This window comes from Eleutherodactylus coqui, chromosome 11, assembly GCF_035609145.1.
Source record: "Eleutherodactylus coqui strain aEleCoq1 chromosome 11, aEleCoq1.hap1, whole genome shotgun sequence".
Taxonomy (NCBI): Eukaryota; Metazoa; Chordata; class Amphibia; order Anura; family Eleutherodactylidae; genus Eleutherodactylus; species Eleutherodactylus coqui.
In genome coordinates this window covers 76,230,044-76,244,676 of record NC_089847.1, presented here as the reverse complement: position 1 = coordinate 76,244,676, position 14,633 = coordinate 76,230,044, and the positions used below count along the sequence as shown (strand labels likewise).

General features: G+C 40.4%; 1 protein-coding gene across 2 annotated transcripts in view; it reads left to right on the top strand.

The window, feature by feature from the left end:
- The window catches only part of NFATC3 (nuclear factor of activated T cells 3), a 143,734-nt gene extending 132,350 nt beyond the window's left edge, over positions 1-11,384 (top strand). For both annotated transcript variants that reach the window (XM_066582674.1, XM_066582675.1), the window contains one exon: positions 3,339-11,384. In XM_066582674.1, the coding sequence (XP_066438771.1) occupies positions 3,339-3,433 (95 nt within the window). In that variant the 3' untranslated portion in view covers positions 3,434-11,384. The remainder of the gene's footprint in view (positions 1-3,338) is intronic.
- Positions 11,385-14,633: the final 3,249 nt, after the last annotated feature.

Genomic DNA, 14,633 nt, shown 5'->3' with positions numbered 1-14,633 from the left:
CGGGAGAGTCTCTACAATGTGTAGAGGCTCAAGCCTTTTATTATAACACATGACAACCGCCCTTCAATGGGCGTGCAACAGATTACATCAGTAACATATAAGATTCTCATTTGTCGGATCATATAGAATCCCCCACCTCTCTGCCCACCCCCTTCCAAGTGCTGAGGTAGTATGGACTTTGTCCTAGCTGAAGTCAGCTCCGTGTATAAGCAAGTCTTATCAACATGTGCTCAGGCTGAAGCAATTCCTTTGTTGTAGAAGTTTCAGGATGGGAGTGGAAGGGGGCTAGGTAAACACTCAGTGTTAAACACAGGATATACACGACACTATGGCCCTTTAACTCTTAGAGGCTGGTTGTGCAACTTGTGTAACTTCTATGTACTTAACTAACATTACATCAGACATCCATTGTCTAGCAAATACTATGATTAGATTGTGTGTGTCCTTTAAACTCCACAGAGCTTAGAGTCAGTGCAACAGCAAAATACATTTGGTTTATATAAATCGATAGACATTTCATCATAATTAATTATGTCTACTACACCATTAATTCATGGCCTTCCAGTTTGAAGCAGTTGTTGCGATTATAATTACCGTTGTGCAGTCAGTAAATTAATTTGTCCGCTTAACTATGCTTTGCGTCCCAGGTTTCACACTTTAGGCATCTCTCACACAGGCGTTGGTAGAAAGGCTGCGTTTTTCAACGCTTCATTTATAATCATCTTTATTCGTATAGCGCTAACTTATTCCGCAGCGCTTTCAGGCATGGATAAATGCAAAACAATACAACAATTACAATGTGAGGTACATTGGGTTAGACACAAATGGGTTGGGGGTGGTACAGGAGGTGCAGGGGGTGGGGAACACAGGCAATAGGAAATTTCATGTACAGATCATTTATTAGAAGGCAAACAGGGTGGGGCACCATAGGGAGGGGCGAGGGACTAGGTCAGGAGATTTGGTATGCTTCCCTGAAGGGGTGCGTTTTTAAGGCGCGTCTGAAATTTTGTGCATCGGGAATTGTCCGGATGCCTTGGGGTAGAGCATTCCAGAGGATGGGTGCTGCTGTGGTGAAGTCCTGTAGGCGAGCATGTGAGGTACGTATTACAGGGGGGTTTAGTCTGAGTGTGTTAGCGTTTACTGCAATTTCAGCAGCATTGTCATGCATTTCTGACAGTGTTTTGGCTGCATTTTCAGCACTGCTGGGACACCTAGCTGGTGCTGTCCAGGGTCCATCCTGCTGCTCTCCGGCGCTCCTGCAGGCTTCCCATGCACTTGTCAGTGCTGACAGAGCATCTATTGCGGGTAACTGGGTTGAACCCCACCTCCAGCAAGAGATGGCTCTGATTGGCGAGCCATTGCTCAATGAACCAATCGCGGTTCGAGCGGCTGTGTGAGTGGTCTTATTGAAAACAATGGGAGCGTTGTACCACGATTAGCGCAGTGTTGAAAGCGCTGTACTTATTGCGGTAGAAAGTGCCTGGGTAGGGGGGGGTCATTAAGGCCTTTTACCCGGTTCAAACATTTGTTTACTCAATCATCAGGCCATGTAAAAGGACCAACAATCGTTCATCAGCTGATTGGGTTTGCGTGAGCCTGAAAATGTCCAAATGCCTGCTGTTCAGCTATACATCTCATCTGGCCTTGCAAAAGGAGAGATGCACTGCTGACCACTGATAGGGGATGAACTATTGCATTAATCTTTTGTCCCCATACTGCAGATCATTCATCAGCGTAAATATTAAATAATAAATTCTTAAGCCTTTAGTGACCCCCCTCCCTATAACGTTTTTACATCCTGCAGCTGCAGGACGTGTATGGGGGAAGATCATAAGCTATCTACCTCCATACATTGCGTGTGTTGGCTGTTTCTTACAGCTGACACCCATGGGCAACAGCTCCTGCAAGCCGCGTGGCCAATCCAAGCTGTTGACCCTTTAAATGCCCCAAACGCTGTTTAGGGATCCTGTACGCGATCCGTAATGAGATCGCAGGGAGCCGTGCGGATGTTATGGCAGCCCTGGGTCCTCCTGAAAGGCCCCAGGGCTGCCATGGCAGAATGCCTATCAAGCCATCCTCGTGGCATTACTCCATACTGCAGGAGCGATCAAAGCATCGTGGGTTGTGGTCCCCTAGGGGGGCTAAAAGAAAATGTAAAAAAAGGAACATGGTTTTACTAATTATTAAAAAAAATAAAATCCTTTGCCATGTTTACAATACATATTTGGTATCGCTACGTCCGTAAAAGTCTGATCTATCGAAGTAATGCATTATTTACCTCGCATGGTAAACATCGTCCGAAAAAATTAAGAACGCCAGAAATGTGCTTTTTTTTCGTCACCCTATCTCCAAGAAAAAAATTTAATAAAAAGTGATCAAAAAGTCGTATGTATTCAGAAATGGTACCAACAGAAACTACAGGACGTACCACACAAAATAAGCCCTCACACAACTAGGTCTACGGATAAATAAGTTGCTGTGCAGAAGATGGAGACAGGAATTTAAAAAATTTTAATATCGTTAAAAAAATACAAGTAGTACAGCAGTAAAAAAAAAAAAAACAAGTTTGGTATCATAGTAATCGTACTGGCCCATAGAATAAAGTTATTTTTATTTTTGTTGCAGTTTGCGTGCCAGAGAAACAAGATACACTGAAAGATGGTGGAATGTTGGGTTTTTCCATTTCTCTCCACTTAGAAGTTTTTCAGTACATTACATGGTGCATCAAATAGCACCATTGAAAAATACAGCTTGTCCCGCAAAAAACAGCCCTCATATCACTACGTCAATGGATAAATTAAGGAGTTACGATTTTTAAAAAGGGGGGAGGAAAAGACGAAAATAGAAAAAAAAAAAAAAAAAGCTCAGTCACTAAGGGGTTAATGACATGCTCATTGTTGGTCAATGCTAGTTACCCGGGGCAGATAATATGCCTCTGTCATAGGACCCTTACTGCATATTTGGAGTGGTCTGTAGGTATTTGAATGTATATACTGTGCTAGGCTTCCTGCTTATTACCAGCTCTTTAGGAAGTGTTTTACTGGACTGTGCAATTCCTGTAAACTGCCATTTGATAATCCAGAATTGGCACCTTTTCTCAGCACAGAACTGTTTTCTTATGTGGAACTTCACAAGACTGGGGGGTGAGATGATCAGTATGGAAGTTGCTATGATTAAAACAAAGAGTTTGACGTTTGTCTTTCCTTAAAAATGAGTTTTATCTACTCTTTCGTGACCATCCAGTAACTCCGCTTCAATGAATAACCAGACTTAAGGACTTTTACTTGGTTAGAATTTATACTATTAACAGCTAATTGTATTTTTTTTTCTTCTTACAGTTAATGAGATCATAGGACGTGACATGTCTCATGGAGCCGCAAAGATACAAAGAGAATGCCATAAGCCCCTGGAGTCTAATATGCCTGATACCTGATAATAAATCTAAAACTCTGTGGCAGCATAAAGAATGACACGACTACAATGAGAAGTCTGTGGTCATCCCTATTGCACCCTAATATGTCTCAGAATTTCTGTGCTTCCAGCTTTGTTGCCTTTAAGTTTCCTTGGAGATTTTTTTTACTCCATAATATAAATCATGGACACAAGTGGTAGCTGCTTGCAAGTATTTCACAGTTGCTGTTAAATTTCTTAATGAATTTTAAGCTGTTTGAAGGGTTTTATTTTTTGTTTGTTTTTTTTCCCTGCTCTTAGGGATGCAAATGTCCAATTTCTATCTGGGTTTGTGAATGGTCAAGGCCGGAAGTTTGTTTAAAAGGTGTCACTAGCATTGTGTTTTATTATATAATGAATGCCGCAGTTTACACCCTTTTTTTTTAAATCAGTGATTTTTTTTTTTTCCCCCTCCGTATTCACAAATGTGATAAATGCGAAAACATGTCTGCAAAACAAGGCTTGCCCCCTTGGATTAAAGGTGCATTTAGATGTAACTATTATTGTTCAGTCTACACAGGAGCCAATGACTAACTGAAATAGTTTTCTCCATTTGGATTAAACAGTCCATGTATTTGCCTGTCTAAATAGGCTGCACGAGTGCGAATGGGTTAGCGGTGACGTCACTCGCTCGTTCAAAACGAGAATCCGCTCGTCTAAAAGGACCCTAAAACTGAACGCTAAATCAATCTTCAGTTGGCTTTCAGTAGCCTCGATGCAGGCTGGTTCTATCCTTGTATAGAAACAAACTTTACCAGACTACATCTGAAAACCCTCTTCTAATCTAGTATCATGTAGACTAAGGCATTCCTTTCTGTACAAAATGGAATGATAGTGACACGTCAATCTTTTATGAAAAGCTGCAAATATAAAATACAAATACATGTAAAGAATCTCATTCCTTCATTTCACATCATGGGACGTTCATTAAAGCTGGTTGGAGTGAAGCTCCGCTTCTGTGCAACGTCTGGACGTTGTGGGAATGTCAGAACTTTAAAATGTTTGGACATATTTCTTGCCATGACTTCTATCCTGTTGAATAAGTGAACATCAGGAAAAATTATTTGTATCCAGGTGTTACAAATGGATAACCTTACCCAAATCGCCACTGAGAAGGACGTGAGAGTCCAATATATGGTAGCCGATGTAGGAAATGGAAACCAACCCTGTACTTTTAAAGATTGAGGGGGGTGAAAAATAACTGCAAATTTAGAAAACAGGTCCAGCCTGCAATTTTACATTAGTAATTAGTAGCTTATTATGGCCTTTTACAGAATTCCCCCAGAGTTCCACAAGAAGGGAACTGCATTTTAAGGGCTTGTTAACAGCGGTGTATACGTATTTCGGCCATTGTGCGGATTTTAAATGCACATCAGAGAAGGGCTGATTGTATAAATGTGCAAATATGCAGGGAGTACGCAGGTTTTCTGCTTATTTACTCTGTATTAGCGCTGGCTCATTCACTTCTATGGCCTATTTGTGTAATATGCACCAAAATAGGACATGCTGCCAGGGCTGTGGAGTCAGTAAACCAAACCTTCAATTCCTCAGTTTTCCCAGACTCCGCCCCTAAACTCCAACTCCACAGCCCTGGCTCTCTGCGACGAGTGCAGGCATGCCCAGTGCCGCCTCCCCCTGGTCGGTAGAGGAGGAGCTTCACTACTGAGCATGTGCAGAAAGTTGAGATGAATCTGTTACACAAAAAGGCTTGAAGAGACAGCATATGGATATTTGGCTTAAAGGAGAGGAAAGGCAACAACTGATTTTCTGTTTCCACTCCTTCAATGTTTTTGATAAATAGGGGATTAGAAAAATGGAACATGTATATTTATAGGACATTTTAAAGCTTCCATAAATTCCTTTTAAAGGAAATATGCAACAAATTTTGCATTGAATGAATAATACCATATTTAATATATATATTTTTTCTTTATAAGCCAGAGTCGGTATCTTTCGGCAACTACGACTCCACTGCCCAGTGTGGTGCTTATTTTTTTTTTTTTTAATTCAACTGAAAATCAAGTGAAAAATATGCACATGTAAAGGAACCCAGTGAAATCAATGGGTTCTATTTACTGCTTATTATGCGAGCAAAAAATACCCTACGTAAATATGCCCGTGTGAACAAGCCCTTACTCTGTATAAAAGAGTACTATAAATCATTTTTTGCTATTTTTTTTCTTGTATAGTATAGAAAATAATGCTACTCATTGGGCAGCAATACAATTTACTTCATTAAGTGTGAAAGAGTTTCATACATTTTAACTATTGTATTTATATTTTGTTTGCAGCTAAAAGTAATCTTTTGTAATTGGCCATATTGTGCTAATAGTGCTGTGCCTTCAAAACAAGAAATTGCTAGAAATTGTATGGTGTTTTTTTTTTGTTTTTGTTTTTTTTCTTTTTAGGTGTTTCAAACCCTGTAGCTTGTCTCTCAAGGTCCACCCAATCTGAGATGCAGGGGCTTGAACACTTTCGGCCAGCCAATCTGAATAAATATCACTAAAGCCCCATTTACACTGAAAGATGATGGCTCAAAAATCGCTCAAACGACAGTTTGAGTGACCGTTTTGAGCGATTTATCTTTGCATAACTCTTAAGTAGCTAACTAGCTACTTAAAAAGTTAAATGCAGGCGGAGCAGGACACCGCTGATAACTCTGAGAACAGAGGCTGTTCCATATATGCGAACAGCTGCTTTGTTCTTGGAGCTATCAGCTGGTATCCTGCTGAGAGGTCCCAGCAGGATTCCAGCTGAAAGAATACTATCAACGTTGCCCACTGAGAAAATCTGTGTGCGGCGCTGAGAAGTCATTGGTGATTTCTAGCTTGCTAGAAATTAACGGTGAACGAATAGTGCTCGATGGCCGTGCATTTCCACAACGATTAACTCTCAAAAGATGGCTTTTGAGTGAATTTTGAACAATAATCATCTAAGTGGGCCTTAAGTTGATAATCAGGAGATGGTAAGGTGCAGCAGAGATACAGTGCCGCCTAATCTAATTTGGAAAGGTAATCTGGCTATTTTGCATATATGGTGCTGTGAGTTTTTGCAAACCCAGGCAGAAGATTGTGGGGGTTTAATTGTGCAGGACATATATAAAAGATGCTTTGTAGCAGTCTTCTCGTTTGCATCTAGTAGGTTTACTGTCAAAGTCTACATCTAGGAAGAATTTCTTGTCCTCCTAATGTTAACTGTCTTAACTATGTTCAGTTCGGGAAAAACTGGGACATTTAGGACTTGTCTGCATATGTATTTCCAGTTTTGTTTTCCAAAACTGACTTTTGAAAGGAAGCAACTAGTTTTTAATAGTGTGTGGTATCTCAGGATTTAGTAGCTTGACAAATCAGGTAGACTTTTTTTTTTCTATTTTAAGCATAAGCAAAGAAATATTCATTTGTTTACGCAGGTTTTAATTGTTTGCAAATCCTATAAGAAGTCTGAGGTGCAATTTAAAGTGAACCTGTCACGTGCCCATAACACCATAAGCTAAGTTATAATGCTGTTAGGGAACGTGACACGGAGCTGGTGAGGTATTTTCTATATTGGCCTGCTCCTCTACTGTGTCCACTGCTGAAGATCACGCACTGCAAGTCTATGGGAGTGCACGCGTATGGCACTGTGAAGAGAGTCGGACGTTTAGTGTAGGGTGCGATCTCAGCGGCAGGAACCGGGCAGTGGGGGAGTATGAAAACAAAGTCTCACCCATCTCCCTGTCACATTCTATAACCACACTAGAACTTGCTTTATAATGCGGTGGGGACGTGACAGGCTCCCATTATTATATTTCTATATTCTACAAAGTGTCTGTTAAAGGGACTTTTGTCATCACTTTCAAAAATATTAAACCTTCTACAGCAACAAAATAGTGAAGTAGAGCAGTTTACAAAACTTAGTTTTAGACTACTAAAGCATGCACAGAGAAATGGTGCTTTTTAAAATGTCATCCACCGCATACTAATGAATCCAGAGCAGTCTGATGAATGAGTCGAACTGTATCTACTGGCCGGTGTTTATTGCACAAACCCGGCCCCCTATGCTGGTGCGACATGGATAACATGGGCGATGTCATCCACAGAGCGTTCAAGATCTCGTGCATGCTCCAGGAGTTTGCAGGTCAGCTTATTCACAGATCACTGGTGGGCAGATTTGGGGCAGATTAATGCATCAAACTCCGGCCAGCAGAGACAGTCCAGCCTGCCCACCGGACTGGTCTGGATTCATTAGTTTGCAGTGTAGGATGTTTTAACCCCTTAAGCACCAAGCACTGTAAATTTTCGGTGCTTGATCCTGGGCTTTAATCCCGGACAATAGTAAAAATACGGCACGAGATTAAACCTCCTGCAACGTAGCAGGTCAAGTCTTCAGCTGTTAGTCACAGCCGAGGAGCTGAAGAAGGTAAAAGCGTTATTTTAACATATTCTGCATTCTCCTTTTACAGGCTACGTAGCACTCACTGAGTACTATGTAGTAAATTCAGAGAGAAGCGGAAGTGTTACTTCCATTATTCCACCTGGCGATCACATGACCACTGGATGCCCCCTGCCAAGGCAAAGCTGCTGGGTCCTAGCAGACAATGATTAGCCCTGTTAGTGACTACTGTCACTATGGGGGGAGATTTTCCCTTGTAAATGCATGCCCCAGTTACTTTGGGAAATTGGGAAATTAATGGGGGGAAAATGTGAATGACCTCCAGAAGTCTTATATAACGGCATGGGGAACATAGATGTTTAAAACAATTGCCAGCTTCAGGGCAGTGTGTTCTATTTATTTTACTTTTATAATGGGCCCAGCTGTTGGAAAAGCTTTTACATAAATGATAAACCCCTTTTAAGGGTGTCTCTAAGCTGATCAGACTTCCTGAAGGTTGGTATATTTGTGGCCCCCTTACATAATACCCTATTGAAAGACAAGTAGAAATTTTACTTTTTACGTGCCCCGCAACCTGCAGCTTTTTGTCAGGTCTGTTAGTTAACATGAAGCCCTCTAGTGGGTCCTGCACAAGTTCTGAAAGGTAATTATCATTAGTTAGTGACAGAAACTTGTTTTATGAGATGCCCTGGTTTTATATCCAGATAGTTAAGGTCCTCCATAATAAATACCGCACTATGATTTGCTGCTCATCTGTTTGCTTAGATGAAGCTGTAGTCAATTTAATAATCTTGAAAGTGATGGCAGGTTCCCTTTTAAATACTGAAGAAATTGGACATGCCTGTTAATTTAAACTCGCATTATTACCAATTTTCTTATGAGTGAACTTGTATCTTTAAGTACAAGTCCTTAAAGACTTTGATACAGTAAGAGGTGCGCTCAGTTTGGCTTTTATTTAATAAGTTAAACTTTTATTATTTTAGGAAGCTCCTCTGGCAAGAGGAGCAAAAATTAAAATTGGTACATGTGTATTTTGTGTCGAGAGCACCACTAAGCATGGTATGGCTGAGTGTTTAAAAAAATGTATTTTCTTACAATTTCAAAATTGTAGTAAATGTATGTGTTTTAAATTTTCAAATTTTTAAAGAAAACTTTATTGACCTACACATTTTAATACTGTAACAATGTGAATATTTTGAACCAAAGTAAATTTAACCAAATAAAAACTATTAAAAACTCCAATGCAAATGTAAAAAGAAACCCCAGTTCAAATTTGCATTTTAATGATGTTTTCTGCAGCCTAAACCAGAAGTGTACCCCAGATGAGGAGAGGGATATATAGCGTAGATTTCCGTCAAACTACTATAAGGTACTCCTTTTAGCTAAAAAAAAAAAGACATACAGAAAAACTACATTAAAACTGTAAATGTTTTTAAAAAGTTTAGAGGCCCTTTTGCTACTTTTATCTTATCTTTGCACATTCTAGACAACCTCATTTGAGTATAGGGCCTTATGCATATAAAAAAGAGCCTTAACGACTCTGCATACTGCTTTTTGATGCTCCTTTGCATGTCATATGTGTTATATATTCTCACCTAGAAGCAATATTTCTAGGGAAGAATGCTGTGATGGAGTGTGCTGCGATTTATTTTATTTTTGGGGGGGGGAGGGGGCTCAGATTTGTATATACTGTAACTAAAATAAATCTCTGTATGAAACTGAAGTCTTATGGAGGTACTGCAAGGCCCCATGCACTTGCTATGGCTCCCTACGATATGGTTGGGTGTTCAAGACCTCCCTCCACTACCCCCAAAAATTCTGTAGTGACTCTTGGTAGATCTGTTAAGCTTAAAGCCACCCTTTAGACCTGGAACAAAATTCTTTCCTAAGCCTGGGGAGGGATATATTACCCGCCTTTGTTCTTCTCTGCTGTTGTCCCACTATCCACTAGTTCTGGCCCTGTATTTGGCTGTCTAAGGTGAACACTTCAATAGAAATTCATGAATAGCTTGACAGCTGGTGGTTGCAAGTTAGTGTCTCTCTACACAGACTAACATTAGCAGTTTGAGTTACGCACCCAGTTTAGAAGGACAGTGGTAACACCCAGTTGTCAATTTATTCAAAAATATTTAAGAGGAAAGGCACAGCATAGAAAACAGGCTTCCAGCACTTTTATTTCACAAGGTAAACAAGTATTTTCTAAAACGGACATTGGTCCTGATTCCTGGTGCTTGTACACAATGAAGGGGTTGCACCAAATGTTGCCTTATATTGTTAGGACATTTACATGTCATGCAAAGAGTTTTTATGTTTAGCTTTTTCTTTTTGTCCATAACTGTAGTTTTCAGGGCATGCAATGCTCTTCACAGATTTTCTGCACTCTTCACTCTTTGTTTTCAAAGAGGAAAGAAAAAGCACAGCATTTGGAAGTAAAAACTGGCTATCGCAACAGATTTCCATGGAAAAATTTCAGTATATAAACCGTTCTAGAAAAAGGATTTTCTACGACTACTGTAGCAGAAAAATGCGAGCTGGTTCCCAGATATATCCTTTGTGAAGAAGGGCAGTCCTGGTGCCACCACATTTGCTACAACTGGTGCCTCTATTGACAGTTGAATTCATGTACAGAAGACCACATTCAATTAATACATTTTGTTTTTAAAGTGGTTTTCCTGTCATTAGTGATGATGACCTATGACCTCTTCCTGATTTGTGATGGTCCATCCACCATAGGCCCATGCTTTTCTCAGTGAAGGTTTCCTTGCACAGTGTTGCTCTCATCTACTTACTGTGCAAAAAACAATGCAAAAGAGGCTTCTGCTCATAAGTATTGGAATCGGTAGGATGTTGGAGCTCCACCAACCAGGAAGTAATAGCATATTGTAGCTGTGTGCCATCAGTTTTTAAGATGAAAATATCCCTTTAAATGCAGCTCTGTTAAAGGGTTTTACTGCTAAAGACATTCTCTATCCACAGGATAGGAGATAAATGTCTGGTCTCTGGGGGTTTGACCGCTGGAATCATCAGAAATCCTGAGAATAATGCTGCTTGAATGTTTTATGTGAATTAAGCGGCAGTGCGCATTTTTGACTGCTGCTCCATTCACTTCTATGAACCCCAGGGAAATCAATGTGCTCAGCTATCACCATCCATTCTATAGAAGTGAATTTGAGTGGTGCTTGACATTAAAAATTAATCTGTTCTGTCTCTGGAGAAACCCAAAAAATTAAAGTGAAATATTAAAAATGTTATAAAAAAGGTTATATTAATGGTTGCGGTTGATAGTTTTTAGACTGTTGCATAAAAATGTAATGCGTTATAATATACTAATCATGGTTTTCCATTCATTGAGGACGTGTCTGACTTTTTCTTATTAGCAGTCCATACTTTGTACTTGTAGTTCTTTAACATTATTCTCTATTTATTTGAGATATGAGAAATATGATCTCTGCTGCAATTATATAGGGCTCGCTCTCATTTATGTTGGGGCTCCATCAGGACTTTCCATCTCACGTTTCTGTTTTTGCAGCAGAGAAATGCAATAAAATGCTTTTGAACATTGATTTCTATGGGTTCTTCAAAAACAAAAAGAGGGAAAACTCGATTTTGCTTTCCTTCTTCTTTTAGGTTTCCATTCTTAACGGAATAGCACAGTCTTAGGCTCTATTCATACGAGTGTTTATCAACCGCTGTTTTCACGGTAGGCCGATATACGCTACCATCTGATGCATTGGAATCCAATACATCATATCAGATGGGCGATTTTTCTGCTGCATAAAAGTGCTCGGCCAGCCAAGATAGCGCATGTTGTCCAGGCGCTTGTATTCCGGCCAGAAGGATAGTTCCAGTACTAGCTTTCCTGGCCGGCATAAGTCAGCCGCTGCATGGGCTCCTATGGGAACTAATGACAGCTGCTAAAGAAGGGAGGTAGGAGGGAGTTTAGCAGCGTGCCTGCGTAACTCCCTCCCCCTTCTCTGCTTCTCTCCGCCCCTTGCTGGCTGTTTGCAATAGGATGGTGGTGGGGACGGAGCTAGGTGCTAAGCCCCCGCCCATTCCTTGCTGCTGGCTAGCTCTCATCCTGCGTCCTTCCCTTGCTGAGAGACGGGGAGGGAAGAGGGAGAAACTGTTTAGCAGGGCTCTGCATATATGTGCCAGGCTTGGGCCGTCTGAACCGGCACACAAACATTAGATTTATGCACCCGTTCACGCCTTTTTACATTGCCAGCGGGCAACCGTAAAAATGCCAACTCATGTGAAGAAGCCTGCAGCAGTATTTGTTCCATTTAAAAAAAGCAGAAACCTAATGAAATACAAGCAAGTTGGAAGCTTTACGCCTTTTTATTGTATTTAAAAAAAATCAATGGGGGAGAAAAAACCTTTTTTAATTCCATTTTTTATTTTTTATTACTTTTAATCTGCTCCAAAAACAGCCATAACTGAGCCCCAGTGCAGATGTAAACAAGTACTTATCCTGATTCAGTCAGTAAGTATTGCATATTGACAGGCTGCGGATCAGATGGAAGCTGTCCGTGTGTAGCCTGCATGAAAATGGAGCATATTGCAATTTTTTTTTTTGATTAATTTTTTTTTTTTTTTTCCTCGACGAGTGGAAATTGCAATTGATTTCTGCTCGTGTGTAGGAAGCAGTGGAGCTCCATAGGAAGTAATGGGTGGTATTTTCTGCGGATTTGTGGTGCGGGTGCTGACCGCATATTCCACAGAAAATATCCGCTCGTATGCAGGAAGCCATAATCACATACTTAAAAATTAAAATCAGAGGTCAGAGGGGAAAAAGGACATTAATAATGCAACACCTGATAGACTGCAGGCCAGGCACAATCGCCGTAGATCCTAGTAGAATGCAGTGGGCCATACGATAATATGGAGGAGCTACTTATTTGATGCAGACTAATGGTGCAACCACTCATTCAACCCAGCCCAGATTTGGAAGGAGTGACTGCAAACAAACCTAGCCCGCACATGTGAACGGATACCAAGGACATCAACCACAGATAGGTGCGCTACACTATACAGGAGTGCGACTGCACAGTGGGTCACACTGGCCGACATCTTGGGCTCCCTGAAATGTATAGCAAGCTGCATGCAAAAAATACTGAAAAATGCAGGTGTTCTACATTTTGGCCAAGCCACATAAGCTGATGGGCCAAAGGCAAGGCCACCACGCATCCGTCAACCTATGCGATCCCACTGTTAAATACAATAAAATCACAGAGGTGAGAGAAAAAAAACAAGGACATTATTCACTGAAAAGGAAGCCAGTAATGCAACACCTCATAGACTTCAGGCCAGGCTCAATCGCCGTAGACCCTAGTAGAATGCAGAGAGCCATACTATAATATGGAGGAGCTTCTTGTTCAGTGCACACTGGTATGGCGTTGCATTATTGGCTTCCTCTTCAGTGAATAACATAATCTGAAATTGATTCATTATAGACCATAATGGTCACTGCAAACATACGCACAAACCTACAATATCCAGTCCACAAAAAATATTCATTAATTATTTAAGGGAATGTGTATAGCGAACTTTTACGAAAGGTAGTGCTTCACGTTAAAGGGTTTTTGGTCTTTTTTGCTGTGATCGTTTGCGGCAAAAAAACCCTATTTTACTGCACCATGTCTATACACTAGTACTACTTACAGTTTACTTTATACAGGAAGGAATATAGTTCTCTTTAATTGGCCTAGTGGCTATAGGAAACATTTTGATTTGGTCTTATTTATGAGGTTTCTAATTTGCAATAACTGTTCCTATAATGTTAAGCAAGAAATTGCCCTGATAAATAAGAAATGAGCAGCCATGTTTCAATCTGCCGTCAGTTTAGAATTTTATGTCGCAATATTTGTTTGTTTTTTGAAGTAATTACTATTTTATTCCGGAATCAAAACATCCATGAATTTTTGTCTTAAATTAGAACCCTACAATTAGACAAAAGTAAGCTCCAATGTTGATTAAAGTTTAAAGGCAGGGCAGATAAGTTCTGGTTTTGGAGAGTCAGTCTTCATGCTGAGTTTCAGCTTGTAACTGTAGAAGACCAGGAAAAATTAAACCTTTTAGATAAATTTTCTCTAAAAATGACTATCCCATGTTTGTTTTCTTACAAATTTTAGGTTGGGGAGGAGCCACCAAGTATCCTTATTGCTGCTTGTTATATATAGATGTATGGTTTTGCATCGAAACATCCTTTCAATATTAAGAAAAAACTGACAAGATCGTATACTTTTTAAAGTTGTTGCTTGACATCAGGAAAACATGGCTTTCTTCAGAAATAGTTGTATGTTTGGCCAACGGCTGTATCCCGCATTGCGCCACAGCTCTATTTAAATATTGTGAACACCATTGCACTTGTGGTGTTTTTGTGGGGGGTTTTGTTTGTTTTTAATTCATTTGCTTACTATAAGCAAAATTATGCAACTTGTTAAATAGTCTTTTTGTTAAAACAAAAATTGTCTACCATTTTGCTGTTGTAGCTTCTGTAAGGGTGGTTTCACACCTGCGCCCAAGGTTCTGTTTGGGAAGCAGGAAAGGCCGAATGGCTTTGTCTCAGGACGCAATCGAACACCGCTGGACAGAACCCAGTTGGCTATAATAAGCTCTGTTCAGTTTCCGCTCAAATAACTGCCCTTTACATGGAAAAAACTGCTGTATGTAGCGCCTTTTCTGCCGGTATTTTGACCTGGATCTGCAGCGGAACCTCAGGCCAGTTTCACATCTGCAGCGGAACCTCTGGTCGAACTCCTTCATATGGCTGACTATCCTACTGTCCTTTCTACTCTCCCCCTCCCTTCTAT